The 22,338-nt window shown below is 42.5% G+C and overlaps 1 protein-coding gene across 2 annotated transcripts in view; it reads left to right on the plus strand.

Annotated features, from left to right (window-relative positions):
* PIGG (phosphatidylinositol glycan anchor biosynthesis class G (EMM blood group)) overlaps nucleotides 1-22,338 on the plus strand; it is a 1,313,866-nt gene that overhangs the window by 267,234 nt on the left and 1,024,294 nt on the right. For both annotated transcript variants that reach the window (XM_085636625.1, XM_085636626.1), the window contains exon 7: nucleotides 8,492-8,709. In XM_085636625.1, coding sequence (XP_085492751.1) covers nucleotides 8,492-8,709 — 218 coding nt within the window. The remainder of the gene's footprint in view (nucleotides 1-8,491; nucleotides 8,710-22,338) is intronic.

Here is a 22,338-nt window from a genome sequence, read left to right on the forward strand (position 1 = left end):
AGCAAAACTTATTCCCTCCCTGGATTATGGGTCTATTATTTTTAAGGGTAGAGACGTGAAAGTATTGGAGGCCATAGTTTCGAGGACATATAAATCAGTCTTTAGGATTCCTAGTCAGATTTCATGTGCCAATTTAAGACTGGAATTTGGCTTACGGAAACAGCTCTTAGTGCGTAAAGCATCATTTGTAAAAACACTATTGGCATTATCTCGAGCCAAGGAGGGCACGTTGGCCAATATGTGTTGGAGCGAGATTTCGACCAGTGAATACTCTAGAAGCTGGCAGGATTATTTAGCTGAGTGTCTCCTAAAATTCGAATGTCCCAAATTGGAAGACGAAACAAAGAGTAAAATGGATTATAAAAAAATAATTAATTCAACCGTCGCCTTGCTGTCAGAATTGTCGGATAAATATGAGCTGAGAAAAAAAAAACACTTTTGGTCTATTGCCAATTGTTTCGACAAAATGTTGGCCCAACCTTATTTATTTTTTCATCACCAAAAACCCTTAATTAAGAAGAAATTTATGTTATTAAGGTTTGGAATTTATCCAACCAAAGATGGAACCCCTAAATGGGAGTTCAAATGGGCATCAAATATTTGTCGGCTGTGTGGGCAGTATGACGAAACCTTGCTGCATATTGTAACACTATGCCCAAAAATGATGAAGGAACGGAAAATAATTTTAAAACCTATTTTTAAAGAAATGGGACTTAGGACTTGTAGATCGGCATTAATATTTTGCCTAAGTGGTGTCAACGTCTATATTATACACCAATTTGTAAAATTTATACTTGCAGTGGAAAAGAAATTATGTAAGGTTGACACCCAAAGTATATGTTGAATTTGTTAAGGCTGTAAATGATGATGCTGCTGTTTTTAAGATGATGATGAATTATCTTTATGGCACTTTTTAATTGTTTGTTTTTATAGTACTACCTTTAGATAATGTACTAATTGTTTGTTTTAAAATACTACTTTTAGATAACTGTTCCATTTATATTGTTTATTATTTTTATAGAATGGCACATGTGCACTTTATTCTTGAAAACTGCCACGTCTTGTAAACTATTTTAAAAATGAAATAATAATGTTGAATTATCCCGAACTGGAAAAAGTTAATTGATTGTGGTCAACTTTATGCATTGTATCCTGGAATGTTCAATTAGGTAATGTGTTTGGTTTGTATTTATTTTTGTCCTCTTTTTGTAATGGTTTTAATTAATCAACAAATAAATAAATATTCACTATTCAGGAGTTGGTGGATGCAGGTGTTATAACCCCAGTTACTTCTGCTTGGAATAATCCTGTTTGGCCTGTACGTAAGAGTGATAATTCTTGGCGTATGACTGTTGATTATCGAGAATTGAACAAACACACACCCTCGTTGACCGTTGCAGTACCGGATGTCATTACTCTAATTGAAAGAATCCAAAAACATCCAGGTACATGGTATGCGTCCATTGATATTGCTAATGCTTTCTTTTCAATTCCGATTGCCCCTGAGTGTCAGGAACAGTTCAGTTTTACATGGAATGGGCGTCAGATGACGTTTAGAAGTCTTCCTCAGGGCTATGTGCATAGTCCTACGATATGTCACCGGCTGGTGGCAGAGCATTTGGCTGAGGTACCGGTTCATCCACGAATTCAGATGTGTCACTATATTGATGATGTTTTGATCCAAGGCGAAACACAAGAGGAAGTTCAGACCCAATTGGACAGAGTCATTGAGTGCCTGCGTGAGAAAGGTTGGGAAATCAACCCGGATAAATTACAAGGTCCGTCCCAGGCTGTAAAATTTTTGGGTATTAATTGGCATGAAGGGCACCGTGAAGTGATCCCTCAGGTTAAACAGAAAATCCTTGATTTTGCAGTTCCGAGGAATAGGAAAGAAGCCCAAAGCTTCATTGGTTTGTTTGGTTTTTGGCGTCAACATATTCCTCATTTGAGTCAAATATTGGCCCCCTTGTACCGTGTCACTCGTAAAAAGAATGCATTTGAATGGGATAAACCACAGCAAGATGCGTTCAACCTAGCAAAAGAGGCAATTCAGCATGCTTTGGATTTATGGCCCGTACGTGATGGTGAGGTGGATTTGAATGTGTCTGTACAGGGCCTTTATGCGAATTGGAGTTTGTGGCAGAAGCAAGGCAGGAGTAGAGTGCCGTTGGGTTTCTGGACCAAAAAGTTACCTGATGCTGGTGAGCGTTATACACCTTTTGAGAAACAGTTACTTGCATGCTATTGGGCTCTGGTGGATACCGAGCAACTGACTTTGGGACATGATATAGTTTTACGACCTGAAATTCCTATCATGCAGTGGGTTATGAGTTCGCCGAAAACTCACCGAATTGGACATGCTCAAGAGGCGAGTGTGATTAAATGGAAATGGTATATACAAGACAGGGCACGTGTGGGACAAAAAGGAGTTGCATCCTTACATGAGCAGGTGGCGCGAGCGCCATCGACTGAGACTGAGAGTGAATGTTCCGTACCTTTAGTACAGGAGTCTCCTGTCAAGTGGGGTAGACCTTTTGATGATTTGTCCGCAGAGGACAGAAACCATGTCTGGTTTACGGATGGTTCAGCAAGGTTCATAGGGACGAAACGGCACTGGAAAGCGGTGTCCTATAATCCGATCACACAAAAACTGCTGAGCACAACTGGTGAAGGTAAGAGCAGTCAATTTGCCGAACTTTATGCTGTTTATCAAGTTCTGAAACAGGAGTTACCTGGCACATGTCATATTTTCACTGATTCTTGGTCTACTGCCAATGGACTGGCTGTTTGGTTACCGACTTGGCATTCCCATAATTGGACACTGCATTCAAAAGAATTGTGGGGAAAAGAATTATGGCAGGAGATTTGGGAGATGCTCCCACAGAGTACTGTTACAATCTTCCATGTGGATGCTCACACCCCGATAGATTCTCTTGACAAATTTTTTCATAACATTGCAGATGAGCAATCTAAAATTGCTGAGGCAGTGGTGGACAGGCAAGATTCTGATATTGTGGGATTGGCGAAATGGGCCCACCAGAAGGCAGGACATTTTGGAGAGAAAGCCACTAGCAGGTGGGCTGCTGATCGAGGAATTTATATTCCCCTAGATTTAATCAAAAATGTTATTTTACATTGTCCCATTTGTCAGCATATCAGACAGCGCAAAGTGCCCCAAATTGTTAAAGGTCATTTACATCGCGGGAAACTGCCCGCTCAAATTTGGCAGATTGATTACATCGGTCCACTTCCCATGAGTAGGAATTGTCAATATGTGTGCACTATTGTTGATACATACAGTGGCCTGTTGGTAGCCCTTCCCTGTAAGCAAGCTACCCAATTGAATACCATTAAAACATTGGAATTGATTATGATGTATTATGGTGTGCCATTCCAAATTCAATCTGATAATGCATCCCATTTTCGTGGAAGATTGGTACAGGAATTCTGTGTGGAAAACAATATTGACTGGGTATTTCATATACCTTATTATCCACAGGCCTCGGGTCTTGTGGAGAGATTGAATGGTCTGCTGAAGGAGCAACTGCGTAAATTGACAGATGACAAGTATAAGAATTGGCGAGACTTTTTGTCCCAAGCGCTATTAATTTTGAATAATCATCCTTTTCTAAATGCTGAATCTCCACTTATGCGTTTGTTTCCTCCGAATGTTAATGCTCAGCCAAATGAAATCAGAGAGACTGTGATGTACTGGGAAATTACTCCCGGAGCTTTGGCTCCATGTAGAGCGACCCCAGGGTCGGCAGGTTTAGACTTGCATGCCATGGATGACACCGTTATAAAAGGTAAAGATCGGGTCATCATCGCGACCGGTGTTGGTGTTCATATACCACCCGGGAATTTTGGATTAATCGCCCCTAGATCGGGGCTGGCTGTAAAAGGCATTCAAGTGCTTGGAGGGATCATTGACAGTGATTATCAGGGAGAGATTAAGGTGCTCCTGCTGAATAGCAGTGAGGCTGACTTACTGATACATCAAACTGACCGAGTGGCTCAATTACTCATAATGCCTGTCTTCAGCGGTGAGATGGTAAAAGGCACTGCCCCAACTTTGCTAACTGTACGAGGCCAGAAAGGTTTTGGCTCCACAGACAACCCTGGGGCCAGGGTTTGGGTGCAGTCGCCTAAGAATCCCCCTGAACATGCAGAGGTCATCGCCACCGGTCATGACAATACCATTTTAGTTATGAGACCAGGGAAAGATAGCTGGGAAACGGTCCCGGCTGACAAATGTTACTTACGAGAATGAATAATGCCTGTATTTGATTCTCTTTCAGATCATTCTTTGGACTGTTGCTGCAGGATGTGTCGGCGTCAGACTATTTTCGGGTTGGTTCGACGAGAGAGGAGGGATCCCGTCAACCCGGGATGATTTACACACCCGGGTTTCGCGCTCCTTCGCTGCGTGGGATTCGTCATCGAACTTTTGGACCTCACTGGCGAAAAGGGTGACTGATGCCCCTCACTTCTGTTTGACGCCGATGAGATCTGTACACGACATCTTGGCGACCTGCCTGGTTGCTGTCCCTGCTTCGCTAGAAACTTTGATTCATATTTTCAACATTTCAAAGGCTCGCCCCAATGTTCTTCTGGGCGATTTTGCCACCCATGCGTATTGCCCCTTATGTACTGAACTACCAGACCAGATACCCCCCATCCAGTCCCAAATAGTTACCTATAATATCACACAAGGAGATTTATGTTTTTTCCTTACGTGTAATCCTAGTGCAATTTCTGAATGTCTGCGTCTAAAATTGAAAGGTGCTACCTCCTTTACCCTGCATGAGCGAACTTTGTGCTTTCAAAGGACACCGAAAACATGTGCTTCTGTCCAAAACGATATGACTTGCAAGAGTTTGGTAGTTACCCCCAGTCATTATCGCACGATGTTACTACCTGCTGGATGGCTTTTCTCATGTGGTAATACTTCCTGGCCATATGTCCCCGCAAATATTTCTGGAGGCCCTTGTGCCATTACGAGACTCAGTTTACTGATGTTCTCGTCACATCCGAATGCCAATTCTCGTGTGATTCGAGATACAGTGATGTTACAGGAGGATTGTGACTCGTCTTTGCATTTATATTCCAAGTCTGAATACCTTAGCCTGGCTATTTCAATTATTGGTGTTCCTGCTTTGGCGGTTTATAATGCCAAATCTATTGGGAAAATGGCCTGCTTGATGGTAAAATCCATTAATCATACTTCTACAGTCCTGTCTGACATGCTGTTAGACGCCCAGGGTGAACGCAGAGCCATCTTGCAAAATCGAGCGGCCATTGATTATCTTTTGCTTAAACATGGACACGATTGTTCTGATTTCGAGGGTCTTTGTTGTTTTAACTTGTCTGATCATACACAATCCATTCGCGCTCACATTGACAAGCTACATGACTTGACAGAAGAAGTTAGAAAACACATTGACCAGGGCTGGTTTGACTGGCTCTTTAATTGGTTACCTGATTTATATCTGTTACGTCAAATATTAGGAGGTATTCTGATTACCATCGCTGTTTTGATTTCTATCTGTTGCTTTATTCAGTGTATTCCTTCACTACTTCAATTCTGCACATTTGGTACTAGACATAGATCAGTTAGCTTTGTTTCATATTATTCTTCCACAGATGTTAGTTCTGTTTAATGAATGTATAATGGACTGAAGTCAAGGGTGAAATGTACTGCTTGATTTTCCCGGCCCTATTGTGTTGACGGGTGATTTTTTGTGACTTCAGTCTCTTACCATCCAAGTCTAAGGGTTAGAGTAGTGAATGGAGCCTATTTACTAGGCACTTCGACATGATCCTGTGTTCTTCCCCATAGATCAGGGCTTGCACACATATCCTAGGGGATAGATTCGTTAGTATTAGGGATAACCTGTCCTGTAGTGAGGGTATTTCAGGGAGTCGTGCTGAATTCAGGCCTGGTAGGCCTCAAACGGGAGAGACTCCATCTCTCTTTCTGCTCCGGCAGCTTGAGATGCTTCTAGGTTAAGGGTGATGTTTTAGTTATGAGGTGTTATTCGCTTGGAGAGAACCAGTTCAGGCCAGCCCTTATCGAAGGATTGTATTTTTCTTCATGCTGAAGACACTACATCAGGCCGGCCGGCTGGGAACGTGTCCTTGGTACGGGGAGGTACAAGAATTTGGTGGGCGGCAGGTTACGGGCCGGAATTTTCCATGAGGAAACGCACCTCTATATTAGTGAAAGTCTGAGGCAGATACGGTGCACTTACTTCAGCCCGTAGGCGGCATCTAGCCGTTAGCAGTAAAGCTACTACTTATTCCAGGGAAGACAGACGACAAACTGGAAGGCGGAATAACCAGAGAGGAGAGAGTAGCCGATGAGGAAGAGGTCCCAGTGACTCGGAGAAGGGAGGAGGGAATAGATCCGTGACTGCGGAGGTGTGACTTCCAGACGAGCCGAGGCACAGACGAGAAGGGAACCTAGATGACCATTGAGTGCAGGCTACACACGACTAAGGTGATGTCGACCCCTTTCTTATTAGAGTGTACAACCTAATCTTTCATTTTTCTTTGCAGGTTATGTGTTACATAGTAATGTTATGGGATTGCGTATGTAATGAATAATAAAATACCCAGTTTGTAGTGAATCAACATGTGCTGCGTGTTCTTGTATAAGAGGGTAGCCTATTCTTCTAGTCAGCTGTGACTTGACATGAACAGATGTTAACCCTGATCAGGTAAGTGGTAACTGAATAAGGGAGAGAGGAGCCCCTCGAACCAGAGAACAGGTTGTGCTCAAACTGGCAGTTCTTGTTCGACCTGATAAATAGTCCCTTGTTGTATGTTATGGTAATCATAGGATGAACTTGTGCTGAGGCTGCCGCCTGGGTAGGAAGTCCTGGGTCCGTCTGGGACCGCGAGGCTGAGGCTGCCGTCTGGGTAGGAAGTCCTGGGTCCGTCTGGGACCGCGAGGCTGAGGCTGCCGTCTGGGTAGGAAGTCCTGGGTCCGTCTGGGACCGCGAGGCTGAGGCTGCCGTCTGGGTAGGAAGTCCTGGGTCCGTCTGGGACCGCGAGGCTGAGGCTGAGGCTGCCGTCTGGGTAGGAAGTCCTGGGTCCGTCTGGGACCGTGAGGCTAAGGCTGCCGTCTGGGTAGGAAGTCCTGGGTCCGTTTGGGACCGTGAGGCTGAGGCTGCCGTCTGGGTAGGAAGTCCTGGGTCCGTCTGGGACCGCGAGGCTGAGGCTGCCGTCTGGGTAGGAAGTCCTGGGTCCGTCTGGGACCGCGAGGCTGAGGCTGCCGTCTGGGTAGGAAGTCCTGGGTCCGTCTGGGACCGCGAGGCCGCCACTTGTATTGTAAGAGGTCTAGATATATATATATATATATATATGTGTGTGTATATATATATATATATATTAGGAATTCTCTGTCCTTATATCTGTGGTTGCTTGATAGGTCCTAGGGAGAGGGTAACGTTCTGACTGGGTTAGAGAGGCTCTGATGAGCGGGTTCTATCTGATCCGAAAACCCAAGCAGAACACCAGGTTAATTTCTGGGTCTACGGTATGCTTTAGAGAAAAAGATCATATGTAGGTCATCCTCCCGGGATTGGGTGCATAGAGAGCATTGCTCTGATGAGGGGGGATTGGACCACTGCTTTGTGTATGATCTAAGTGGGAGCGAGCTGTGTCTCCACTGAAGGAACAATTTTCTGGTCAAGACCGGGCTAATACCATTACATGCACAAACCGTCTTTGCATAGGACTAGAATTCTATTAGTGCAGATATTTTTCATCTAAACATGTGATTTTGCACTGTGAATTTTCTATACCAAGACGGAGGACAGTTTGCCTTGTTGCTTCAAAGTTTATACTTTTTCTTCTGTGTAAAGGCCAGTGATCACATCCTTCCTGGTCTAAGATTCTAAAATCACCCACAAGTTCAAATGACCATACTTTAGTAAACATATAATCTATTGGGCAGGACTGATTGCCGTAAAAGAATGTCAGCAAAGCTAAAGAATCCCCTGTGAAGCGAGGGCATAATAACCCTAATGAGGTTGGAAGGTTCATAATTTCCTTTCCTCTTTTTGTTAGTACTCCAGAAAAAAAACTGCCATAGGAATAGAGTTTGCCAGTAAGAATTAAAATCCACAGCAATAAATACTACTGTATTGGGGAATAAATGTAAAATTCCAGCATATGTAACTGTTTTATTCTGCTACGTTTTTATTATTAATTAGTGTTTGCATTGTATATATGTATCCATGAATTGTGTTAATGTGCTTTTTTGGTTTACTTATGTATGTAAAAACAGTAGTGTTATCCACAACTATTAAAGTATATTTCAGACAAGTTTGGACAGTTAGGTTAACCATATCCGATTATTAGTTTAGCACTTATGCAGAGTATCCATGCTGGTTTCCCAGGTTGCAGTGTTCTGTTTGAGTATACTTGTACAACTCAACAAGTAGTGTCATTTTTAACTAATGTTTTTGCCTTTTATCAATTTAAGATTCTGGATATGAGCAATTTAAAATGGCAGAAAAATCACATGGAAATTGGATCAAGCTGTACCTTGAGGGCAATGCCTCTGAAGCTCTCTCAAATCTTGGGAAAAAAGTGCTCAAGCAATATTTATATGCCCTGAGGGCCCTGAGCTCTTCTCTCACCAAACAGATAGCCCAGTATGACATGTACTCCATGGCAGCAGGAACAGTGATAATACTTGAGGTATGACATTTTAATTATTTTCTCTATAAATTCTGTGTTAACTGTGTCGGGAAAAAATCCTTTAAGCAGTGAAAATCATATAATCACCACATCTGCAGCAGAGGGAGAATACAAACAGTTTTATTGCATACACCCAAACTAATACAGCTGGGAGTTACAAGTCAGTCTCAAATTAGACACGCTGCGAGTCTAGTCTTATAATACTAATTTTGGCAAACATCCATAACTTCAATACAATGTTAACAATAGAAAAAGCTTACTGCTTTTCCGTTAAGTCCCACCCAGATTACATACATTTCCTTCAAGCGCAGCTTTTTCCGGTGTTCGTGACTTCTATAAGGTTCGCTACACTTACAGACTACAATTGGAACATTCTTGCTGCTCTGAATTTCCTGTTACATATTCAAGTAAGGAAGTTTCTCAGCAAACATACAATGAGAAGAAATTCACTTAAGTCAGACCGCATTTAGACCATATTTTGAAATCAGGCTGTAGGTTATTACCAGGTAAAATGTGCAACTTAGGCATGCACTTTTAACCACACCTTTAAACCGCATTATACTGTTCTGCTTTCTGTACATGATAATATTTCATAGTTTGTGGGCAAGTGACAGGTAAAACAGACTATTGAACAGAATAATTTGGGCCTAAATCAGGGTTTTGAGTCCTTTCATTCCCCTCTCTAGTAGATTCTTCTACTACTAGGATATCGAGTCGTAGCCTGTGTCTACTTAGAATAAAGCACATTCCATTCTTGCTGATCTTAGTACGTAGCCTCCTGCTGCCATCTATTTTCTCTCGTTCTCCTGCGGGCAGAATCTACTTCGCGGCTGTCAGCGACTCGATATCCTCGGAAGTGTATACACCGTAGGAGTGTATTGGCGATATTCAGCCGGGTACAGATTCAAGGTCCAGACGAGTTGAGGAGTCTATACACAGATACTTAAGGTTGTGACTAAGTCCGTTGCGAGTGGATTATATTTGTGTTGTGTTACCCATGTTCTGATGATGCCCGACTCAGTGGGCTGAAACGTGTCGACCAGAAGAAGAGGAGGAGTCCATTGAATTGAAATGTGTATTTAGGAATTTGATAACACACTCTATACAAGTGACTGAATAGAGGGGGAGTCTCCCTCTGTTCAAAATTTATATAAAAAGAAAAGTTTTGTAGATATCTATGTCAAAAAATTAAAGATATGTGAAAGAATTGAGGATGACTTTGTAAGTAAGTAAATTGTCTACAAGTTAAAATTGGGGACTAGGTCCCATGCAAGGAATCTATATTTTTGTTCCTGTTTCTGAAATAACTTGTGTGTATTTATCCCCGGACATCATTTGCTTTTGTGTTGGTCAACCTATACTCTGGACACATCCTGCCACACTGAAGTTCTAAAGTACTCAGCCATCCTTTTTCTTCTGTGATGATACAGCAAAGTTGATGCTTTACTCATGGAATGGAAAGGCAAATCTTTTATTTCTTTTGCTGGTATTACCATAGATGGACTATGCAAAGTCAGAAAGAGAGGGCCCCTGAGAGAAAAGGTTTGTGCAGGGAGGGTGTCAGGGGAATAAACCACATTAAAAAAAGGGGGGTATCCTGTCTGCAAAAATACTTTCAATAATAGGAAAACCTTGTAGTTTTGGAGTGCTCAGGTGAGTCCCAGACATGAGCCTTGACCACCATTCCGCTCGGAAGGATTGCTATAAATGAAGATACAAATAATAAGGTCCAATGTTGTGCATTTGCATTGAATCCCTGTAGGAGAGTGGCATCGACTGCATAGTTGCCCCCAACTTTTTGCTGATGTTTTGACTTTTTTCTGACTCTAGCCAGGCTGTGGCCCTGCTATCCAGGACCCCAGCCTATCTGCTTCCTCTCTAAACTGATGTGAGTACCCTAGGTACATACCAATTGGAAACTGAGAACACCCTTTCAGCTCCTTGTAGATGGTACCCTAGGTACTCAGGGCATGGGTCCCTCAGAGGCCTACCAGGGGCTGCAGCACTTGTTGTGCCACCCCTGGGACAGCCATACAAACTGACACCACCAGACCACTACTGTAGTCTGGGTATGGTGGTGCTTGCACCCCTTACAGGGACATAGGTACCCTGTATCCCACTTAATACAACACATATATCCTCATAGGTCACCCCTAAGGCAGGCCTTGCTAATCCTTCAAGGCAGGGTGCTGAGATATGTGTGAGGGGGAACACCTACCTGAGTAGGGCCCCTCTGCAACCTTCGTAAAGCTATTGCTGGGTTGTTTGTAGTGCAGCCATACCATATACTCTTAACCGTATTATAAGTAATCGCGATAGCGTGGTAACTTGAGAGTGGCTGCACAGAACCATGTCGTGTTTGGTGTCAAACATGTAGGAATCCTACCCCCAATCCAACCATGGGAGTGAGGGCATGATTCCCCCCTGCTAGAGGGGTGATATGGTAAAAGCGGCAGATTTTAGACACCAATTTAAAAGTGAACACGTAGTACAAAATGGATGCTACCCGCCACCCACACGACTCTGGCTGCCTGTTGCAGAACTCCAGCCACGGCAGCTGGACGATAGGGATCTTGTTGCAGGGAGGTGTTCCCACCTCCCCAGACAGACTATGTGGATTGGAACTGGGTGGGTGCACCATAGGATGTCTTTCAGACTTGCACGTAGGCTTCTCCAGTGCCTACTTCTGCATACACCACCTCAAACCGGTTCAGGGGCATCCTGTCCCCTGCCCAGGCGGGAAAACACACAAAGGGGAGAAGGTGTAGCCACCCTTTCCCGCCTGAACTCTCATTGGTGGGCTCTGATTCAGACACTCCCCTAGTCTCAGGATAAAGGTGGGTGCAGGGTCCCCAGAGCCTCAGATTAATCTTGGACTTCAAAGACTTGAACCTTCTATGATCTGCCGCACAGCTGAATGAAGAAATCTCCCTTGGGGTAAAGGAGCTACCCCCCTGCTTGGCAGGCACCCGAAACACTGCAAGTGACCCGGTTTGAACTCCGCTGCTCCTACGGACCTCGAAGACTTCTGCCTACCCTGAGGTGGGTTTCTAATCATCCCAGAGGCCAGTGAGTGTGCACAGCAAAGCTCAGCACCGTGGACCCCGTGGGTGCCGAGATCCCCAATACCCCAGGACACTGCTTTGGCCCATTATTGAGCCAACCTCTCAGCATTACTTGTGCCAAAGGACGACGCTCCAGCCCGCTCCGGCGAGCCGTGGGCTCATCTTTACGCACTCCAAATTGCCGCCTCCCGCGGTCCCTTGTCTCTCGACTGGTGGGCCCTAGCGGAGCTTAATCTTTACTTTAAAGGGTTCCCCTGGTTGCTCCAGGCCTGCTCTACAGTCTCCTCGCTGGAGACCTCGCTCAGACCTCGTGGGTCTGCACCGTAGCTGTTTTGTGATCCTTGCGTGGGTTGCGGTTGCCAAGGCTTAGTGGATCCCATCCGGACACTAACACCGCAGCGGCCTACATCCTTCGTGGGACAGTCGCCATCCAGAAGCTGGCCTTCCTTGAAGCCTCCTGGACCCCGTGGCTGCTGATCCAAGCTACCCGTCTTCAACCTGGAAGCACCCGACATTGAAGGGCTCTTTCTCCTGAGCTCCCTGGTCACTGGCTAGTGACCCAGACTCTGTCCCCTCTGATTTCAGGTCCTTTCCTTCAAGATCTACATCTTCAATCTGCACGACATCGACGACGCTTCACGCCAGCAGCAGTTCTTCATCTTTTTCCATTGAAAACGAGATCGCGACCCGACATCGAAAACGACCTATGCACCCGGCTTCCCATGGGAAGGTAACAGTGGTACCTCGGTACTGTCGTGGGTGTGGGCTCTCCAAAAGCTTAACTCTAAGCTGCTGAACTTGAACTCCTGCTAGAAGTGTTTAGATTCTTGTAATTTCCAACCGCGACATTCTCCATAGGGTTTAATAGAGATCCCGACAGTAGTTTATACCACTGCACGTGTCTCCCGTGGGTCCCCTTCCTCACTACCTTGGGTGGTTTCATAAGGGGCCAGCGACCCTAAGTGCCCTAGGCACTGTCTGTAGAATTGTCTTGGTTCTTATACCACTTTTTTAATATATTGTTTGGTCCCCCCCTGGGGCCCTATGATTCCAGTGCTATTTATTGTAACTATCAATGCTTGTTTGAATTGTATCTTTACCTCCAGTTTCATAAAGAGACTAGTGGGATTATTCTTAGAATAAATACATATATTTTATATATATACCTGTGTGGACTACTCTTTCATTTGGTCATTCAAGAGGTTATCTATGGTAAAACAATAAGCTTAACACTCCATCAAGACTTAGCCTGAAGGCTGCTTTCCACAGCTACCACTAGGATAGCTTTCTTTAAAGGTTGTCTTTTAACCTATCACCTTAAGAGTCGAATTGTACTGGTGCAAGGTGTCCCCTATAACTAGTGGACAGCATATGCCAGGCCAACTTCTCACAATCCCACAACAAAGAAAAAAATTACATTTTTTATGTATTACTTTCGTTCTTATCAAAAATAATAATCAAGCTCTGCATATAACAATATACTAAGGATGCTGGCAGAGCTATACAGAAAATTAACTAATGAAAGACAAAGATATCAAACAACACCTAGGTCAACTCTCATCAGATCTGTCAAGCATACCACAGACAATCAACACATATTAAAAACAGCAAGAAGAAATAAACTCTTTTAGAAAGACCATCCTCAGTCTCACATAGAAAAACTTCTAAGATTCTGTAATATATCCAGTTGAGATATTCTTACTTTCTTACATTTATATTGAGCCCTAGACAATTATTAACAATGACATTATTAAATCACAATAAAAAAAAAGGAAGAAATGAGGGTCTGTCTAGCAATAATAATCCTAGCTATATGGGGAAGCTAGTACATATATTTTTTCTAATTTCCAGGTGGTCTTCTATAACTGCGCTGACGCGTGTTTTGGTATTAGACCTAACTAGTAGGTCACACCTTCTTCAGGTCGCTAAAAATGTAGAAGATCAAAGGTCCTGCTGCAGGCAAGAATCCAAGTCTAGCCATAGGTCTAGCTCCAGAAATAAGCGTCTTATGGAGGTAGGCAGAATAGCCAAACAAGCCGGTTGGCAAACCGGGGTCCTAAATGGGATCCTTTAGATGTATACCGTCAGAGAACAAGAGTAAACAGAGTTCACACAAAAAATACACTTATAGGATACAGAGTTATATAGGTCTGCCGTCCTTCACAATAGGGAGACTTCAGTGCGGATAAGCAAATGACACTGATCGTCAATGCCTGAAAAAGCGGCACAGGTTCCGTCGATACTTGGCATGGGAGTGGAGGAGGCTCACACTTGCCACCTATGCAAAGTCGCCAGAGAGCAGATTCCGCTCCAGTCGGGGGGTAATTGAGTGTATTTTCGAGCTCCACACTGCCAGAAAAAATCCATAAGGCTGGAGGTACCGCCCTTCGTTTCAGCATTGTAAATAGTTGAGCTGTAATTGCGATTCCGTCCCACTAGGAGAACCTAGCTCCAGTAAACCATTTATTATTGGCAAATACTGATGCTTCAATACGTAATACTGGCCTGGCTGCGCAATCTGGGGGCAGTGGTTTGGCAGAATAATTATCACAGGTGGATGGTGGATTAGATCTCCCTAGAATACCTCGTTCCAATACTGCTGCCTTTTAATTTACATAACTATATTTCTGCCCTGCCCCCTTCATTCTGGATATCTCTTTCATTATCTCTGTTTTATATCTCAACATTTGCAAAATTTCAGGGGTTTGTATCAAATCTAGTTGTATTAACTGGGGCAGTCATTGGACAAACATGAGTTGGGTTAAACTGTGCTTTTATCCTACACAAGAAAAGGTGAAATAGACACATTGTTATATTAACAGGCACTTCTTTAGGATACACTAAAGGTGGTGTTTCTATGGCATGGGGAATAAGAGAACAAACATAACCACTATCATTTTGTGTATTGGTACCTATATCATGCATGCTTTTGTACCACAAATTAAAGGATGTATATCTGTTTCAATTAAAACAGCTCTACGAAAGCGTAATACTTCTTCCCTATGGTTGGGGTCTTTTGCATCTATGTAACACATAATACAATAACAAATTATTAGAGTAATAATCATAACCACTGAACTCGTTATTATACTATGAAAAATATAATTTAACTGTCTCTTCATTGTGTCATTTATTCCTAGACCATTGCCTCCTCCCCTCTCTGCAGGAGTAAGGCCAAAAATAGAATAAGGTCTGTTCCGCATCCCCTCCACTTTTACTACTGTTGGCGTGCTCTGTGTTACTTGGTAGGGGTCTAGAAACTTGGGGTCTTTCCATGTTCTCACAAAGTTGTGCATGAAGACCCAGGAACCGATTCTAATGGCTGTAGACAAGCGAAGGGGTGGCGCAGTACTGTCGGCCTGTTGCAGTTGAACCTGTTTAGAATACATTTGTACAGCTTTTGTTAAGGCAGACATGTATGCATTCATTTTTTGCCGAACACTTTCTGATGCAGACTTAGTATCAGAACGAATCATTTGATTTTCTTTAAAGGAAATATTAGAATGACTACCTGTTACGACTTGGTGAGGGGTCAGATGATGATCCTTTGAAGGGGCATTTCTCAGTGCATACAGAGCAAGGGGAAGGCAGTAAAGCCAATTCTTTTTCAGTGTCTCACAATTTTGGACACTTTACTTTTCAATAAGCTATTCATCCTCTCAACAATTCCATTACTCTCTGGGTGGTAAACTGGTGTTCCACTCCTAATAGTTAAGTAATTTGCTGAAGTACTGGTGCCATTATCGCTGCGTATTGCCACCGGAACACCCCACCTCGGTATGACCTCTCTCTCCAGGGATTTGGCTGCCTAGTCAGCATCACACCTGGAGCAGGGTCCCGCTTCAATCCATCATGAAAATGGACTCACCGCTACTAACAAGTACCTATATTCGTTATATTTTTTTTATCATATCTACAAAGTCTATGTGTAACTCTATGAAAGGACCTATTGGTCTTGGAATGGAGGATGAATGCATTTTTGGTGACCTCTTATTAGAGTACTGATGACACACATGACATGAAGCTAGGAGAATACATCAACTAATGGTCCTAGATAAGGGAGAAACCAGCTTTTATTTAATTCTTCCATCATTACTCTTTTAGAAGTGTGTGTTGGTAAATGAAGTTGTTGTAAAGCTGTTATAAGTAGTGACTGAGGCATTATAACTTTACCTGAAGTTGCTGATCTATAAAGGAGATCTGGAAATCCAGTCACTCCCCTCTTGATTTCCAGATTTTTTTTCATGTTGTGGTGCTGCATTTTGAATGTCTAATAATGCCTCTGTAGAAATGTTCTCATAGTGTTTTATCTCAACTTTATCATCTGCATCTAAAGTGAGTGTGCATACTGCATGTTTTAATTACATATAAACTAGCTTCCTTTGCTGCTGTATCAGCAGCTTCATTTCCCATAGACACCAAATCTGTTCCTTTTGTATGTGCCTTGCACTTAACCACTGCTACTTGACATGGTATTTGCAGTGCAGCAATAAGGTCTGCTAAAAGATGTTGGTGCGCTACTGGTGTCCCATCAGATTTAAGAAATCCTCACCGTTCCTATCTCTTCAGCCCTGAGTGAACTGAGGAAGCTACATTTGCTGAATCAGTGTATATCGCTACAGGCTGATAAGCCTGTAGGGCCGTTATCAATGCTTTTAATTCAGCCACTTTGACTGAGTCTTGAGATGGCAAGGGTAAGAGGTGCAATGTGTGTAAGATATCATCAATAGGTGTACCAATAGCCTCAACAACAGCTGCACCTGTATGTCTTATGCCTGTCTCCGGGTCTAGCCATGAGGAACCATCAATAAACAATTGTCGGCCATCAGACAAGGGGTCCTCATGTGCCAGGTGATCGTCCTCCTCCAATGTTACACTACAGTCATGATCAGTGGGCTCTAGTGGGTGCACTAAAAAAGTTGCAGGATTGACTGTGTGTACTCGCTCAATGCAGATAAAAGGGTTTGACAGTATTACTTCATAACCTGTCACTCTTTGAGTGGTCAATGTACTTTTATTTTTCTGCAGCACAGCAACATAGAGTGTTACAAGGCATCCTGCTGTAATAGTACTACTCTTTTCTACTGCAAAAGCTGCTGCTGCAAGCGCTCGCTCACAAGGAAAGTGACCTTGCATTACTGGATCTAATAGTCCTCTAAAATAGGTGACAGCTTTGTGACCCATCGGATATTTTTGAGAAAGGACTGATATCATGGAATCCTCTGTGGCACCAGAAAACAGAAATAATATCTTTGTATTATCTGGATTTGCTTGCACTGGGGCTGAAGCAATTGCTTCTTTCAATGTCTGAAATGCACGTACACAGTCATCACTCCACTGTATGCCTGTGTTGTCAGTTTTAGCTTTCTTCATTGCATATAATAGTGGTTGTAAGATGGTAGCATAATCAAATACCCACTGACTACAAATTTCTGCATGCCCTTCCCTCAGGCTGATCATGTATAGTTTGTATTCTAGAACCTGCTATCTTTTTGCCTTCTGCAGACAACACTTGGCCCAAATGCAGCACTTGTTTTTGCACAAACTAATTTTTTCCTGTCCACATTGTATCCCTTAGTAGCAAGTAGCATTAAGAGATACATTCAGATTCTGTTTTACTACATATTAGTACATCAACTACATATTGCAAGACTGTACTGTCTGACTGGAAATTTAACAAATCAACTCTCAATACTCTATTAGACACCAATGGAAACTCACAATAGCCTTGTGGGAGTCTAGAGTACACAATTATTTTGCTATCAAAACTGAAGGCTGTCAAATAATGACTGTCAGGATGTAAAGGAATGCTGTAAAAAAGCATTCTTTAGACCTTTCTTGTCACTTGGTATATTAGTCAATATCACAGATGGGTCTGGTACTATTGGGTACTCTGCTAATACTATGGCACTAACTGGGCGGAAATCCTGTACCATCCTCCAAGTATATTACCTGTAGATTTTTTTACAGGATAAATTGTGGTGTTAAAAGGTGATGGACAGGAATACAGGACTCCCTGATCCTTTAGTCTTTGTATTGTCCCTCTTATACCTTATTTCGCTTCTTTGGATTGTGGATACTATTTTACAAGTGGCAATTGTGCACCTGGCTTCAACTTTATCTTAAATGGTTCTGAAGATCGTATCAGTCCTACCTCATCTGGAGCTGATGTCCAGAGACAAGGCGGGACTGCTGAAAGTGCTTCAATATCATGGGAGGGGGATGGCACAACTGGTAAAGTGGTCTGTGCAAGCTAAACACACACTAACAAGGGTTCAGTGTGTGTATAAACTATCTCAGTCCTAGTGGAATCGTCTGAAAAGAGTTCTGAGTCAGAAATATTCCGTGGTCTGGGACCAGGCAAAAGAAAAAATCAGGACCTTCCAAATTCCTCCATCATTATCTGATGCCACCAGAGCACCCCACCTACTGGATATTTTCATGCACTCAAGGTAAATTGTATTTACCTGTCCCAGTTCATCACCACCAGCTTGTCTCCTGAAAATTAGTCTAGGTGGCAATTCCATCCATCTCCCTAAAAGTATTCGCTCTGTCTTCAGAACCGCAAGTACTGCATCTGCTAGCAATTTATATTGCACTGGCTCTGCCCTTCAAACCACATTTTCCACTAGTATTCTTAGCAGATGTATCCCACATTTCGCTTGCCCTGGTATTTCACATGACATGGACCCTTCAGAGGAAAACCTTATTGTCATGTTTAATTTAGACATGATAACCCTTCCTAATAAATTTGCTGGTGGATTTGTAGAATAAAGGAGATGCTCCTGCTTTCGCACTCCTGCCATCTCTATGGGCACATGTGTTGTGTTTGAATGCACTGTACTTCACCAGAGAAGCCCTGCGTATCCATGGTGGCAGAGGACAATGGAACATTTCCTTCTGAGAGGTAAGATTTTGTTGCCTCTGTATCAACCAAAAAAGCATACCTCCTTCCCGTTACAATCATTTCTGCCATTGGTTCTTCCACTAGGTCTAGAGTCCTAGCTACGTCAGAACAATTGGGATTCCCTGGTGCATCCCATTAGGCTGTATGATAAAAGGGGGTTCCACCTTGAACAATCACTTCCCCTTGTCCTTGACTCCCTGTGCTCATCAATGTAGTAGTCTGCACCTGATGCTGGTCTCCTGTATGTACAACAGGTGCTGGTGCCCCTTGAACAGATACATTAGCAAATTGCTATTGTGGCATATTAACCTGTGGTAGTGGAGTTATTTGTTGAAGAGGATAGGGGACATACTGATAAGGACCATAATGAGGCACCGGCCCTGACATGTTCACATTTTGTCTTCCCCTTCCTCTCCCTATTCCTATCACTCCCTGAACTTCATCACTCTTCTTAAAGCGGCATTCAGCATAAAATGTCCAATTTTACCGCAGTAATGGCATTTAAAATGTCTTTTTCTTTGCATCTGTCTCCCCTCTCTTTGACCCCTTCCTTGCTCCCTGTTTGCAACAATAACCTGCATAATCATTTCTTTTCCTGTCTTTTCCTTCTCATTTTTCAGTATTTGTTGTTTTACCAGTTTGGCTTGGGCTCTGTTACTTTGGTCTTTATTTCTCCTCTCCTTTTCTCCCTTTTGTCTACAAAAGTGAATAATATGTGCTTGTATTTCTGCCCAGGGTTTTACATCTAAGGCCACAACCTGATCTAAATGGCCTTGCATGTCTTCTGGTAGCCCCTGTTTTAAAACATTGTAGAATAATCTACAACTATCTCCCATGTCTACAGGTCCTACATCTGCTTCCCACTTTTTCTTCATCATTGTTATGTAGTCTGCACAGGACTGTCCTGTAGACATAGTTTGTGCCATCAATGCCCCAATATCTGGTTGGTCTGGGTACCTATTTCTTAATTCAGTCCACACCCTAGAACGCACTACTCCAAAAGCAGACCCATCATGTTTTCCTTTAGTTAATAGTTGCTCCTTGTATCCCTGCACTTCTCATTATACTGTCCACCTCATCCGATACTATGGAGCTCAACAGGCTCTTTACATCCCCAAGCGCTAAAGGTATCCCAGCTGTTGCATTTTCAAGTGTTTTTATCCATTTCCCTGATCCTTCATATAATGGTGGCAGACCTTTTTTTAGATTTTCTTTATCCATGTGTTAACATGGAACATAGACAGGCTGTGCTCCCTGTGCCTTATACAACAGTGGCATCTGCATTACAGTGGTATTCCTGCCACCATGTCCCTCAGAATGTGTCTCAAACCTTAAAGCATATTTCTTCCACACACACAGACTTTGTTGCATGTAATCATAATCCCACTCTGGGTCCCCTTAACCTTGAAAAATACATAAATCAGCCATATTTATCAATTCAGGATCAAAGGATCCTGCTCCTGGCCACACTTTAATCTGTGGCACCATACCTTCTGTCCACCCTGCAAGGTTATTAGTAAATGGGACAACATTATACCAACTGTTTTCTCCCTTCGCTACTATTTTATGGAGTGTCAAGTCACTGTTTCCTTTCCTTTCTCTGTAAAAACCTTGTCATTCCCTGCATATTTTGTACATGAAGGGATCTTATTTCAGCCGGAGGGGACTTTGTCCTAACTCTATCCCTCTGCTCGAAATTCACAGCCAGACCTTGTTATACTACTGAGAAGCACCTGCTTTCCTCTTGTTTGTTCTCTAAAGGCACTTTGTTCCTCTAATCTTCTTCTATTTATTTCAGCATTTTTGTTCTCTGCCTCTTGCCACAATTCCATGCGTTTTCGGTCAAGAACCCTTCAAATTTCACTCCCCACTGAATTTAATTCTTGATTTCTATATCATATCCTATATCCCTTACAACTGGCTTTTCATCTGGTTTAAATAATATTGATTTACATATAATTGAACAGTCATCAGCAATAAAGCTTAATCTCTCAATTGTATTCTGTATTCCCTTTACACTGGTGGTCATGTCACGGTTACCCTTATCCTCTTCCTGATGTATTTTTGATCGTGCCCCTAAGTCAAACTTCACCTGTGGGGTACTAGAATAGTATCCATTTCCCTCACTTGAGTTTTGAGGAATCTTGCTAGGCCATTATAATATGTTTTTGACTTTTGTTTCATCAATTTTCCATTATTGTCTTGTCTTAATTTTACTGAAATGTCTCCTGTTAGGGACACTGTTCCCTCATATACTTTTTCAGGTTTAAGAGAATCTTTATTAATTGTTTAAGCAAGATCCAGCTTCTTCATTTTTAATAAGTCAACCCTTGGTGTAAATTTGTTTATGTCGGTCAGGGCTATTAATGTCAGATCTTTGTAGCCTAAAGCTGGAACATCAGTGTCCACTGAGTCTATTGAGGTAGTGGATTCCTTACTTTCCACTGACATCGATGGATACATACCCTGACGGCATTATCTCAGAATATGTCGGGGGTGGTGCTGTGGGTTCTACATGGGAATCCTGACTGAATATCTTCCACATGTCTAATTATGCTAATCTTTTTGTTCTTTTATTTCCTTTATAATTTCCTTAGATTACATGGGCTAGCACTGTTTAATCAAAAGTCATCTAGTGGCCATGGAGCCAGGGAAGTCTTTGTACCTTCTGCCCATTCCTTTGTCTTTTTATTCTATCAGAGTGTCCTGAAAATGTGGAAATCTTATGGCCTAAAGGAGTCCCTTTCTCTCCCTGCTTCCCGGGGAAGATTTCTTAAAGAAAAGTATGACCTCACAATTTTTCTTTTAATCTACCAGAAACTTTTACTATTCCTGTTCGCGGGGTAATCTTGTGGACTATAACGCAGACTACTCCCTTTTGTTTAGCCTCGTCTTCAGTTATCCCTAAATAAGCTAGTTGTGGAATACTTAGAAGAGTTTCACACGACACACCTACACTCAAATCAAATGGATCTATATTACACGGAATAAATCTACCTGGTATCCTAGTAGATCCAACTTTTACTATTCTTAAAGGCTCCTGTCCTAATGGAGGTAACACTAAAGAAAACAGTTGGTACCTCTGATAAAGCAAGATAACTAATGATCTATTACACATGATATAACAATCAAAAATCTACTTTATATATATATATATATATATATATATATATATATATTTATTCACAGAAAAAAACATAGGTTTCAGGGGTGTTATAGTTAGCTGGCCATTTCAGTCTTACAAAACCATAGAAGTTCCTCCGATATAGTTCTGCTAACTATACCTCGCGCGCCCGCAATGCACTGCTGATGATGTCACATATTGCATCATTCATGACATGGTCAGTGACATCACTGATGATATCTCAAATGACATCACTGATGACATCACCCAGTGAATGTGGTTTAGTTTGAAATTTAAATATGAATTATATATATACCAATCTGTATTGAAGATTGAGTGCATATATAACTGTCTGGATGGAGGATTTAGTAGCTGTCTGACTGTCTGTTTAAGTGAGTAATTAAAAGTGTCTCACTTAATACATGGATTAGTACCTAAACTATGTGAATGTGTGCATCACTGTCTCTGTTGTTGTATAACATGCTGCATAAGTTGGTCACTAACTACACGAGTGTGTATATTAGTTATTGATT

This window comes from Triturus cristatus, chromosome 2_1 (genome assembly GCF_964204655.1).
Source record: "Triturus cristatus chromosome 2_1, aTriCri1.1, whole genome shotgun sequence".
Classification (NCBI taxonomy): Eukaryota; Metazoa; Chordata; class Amphibia; order Caudata; family Salamandridae; genus Triturus; species Triturus cristatus.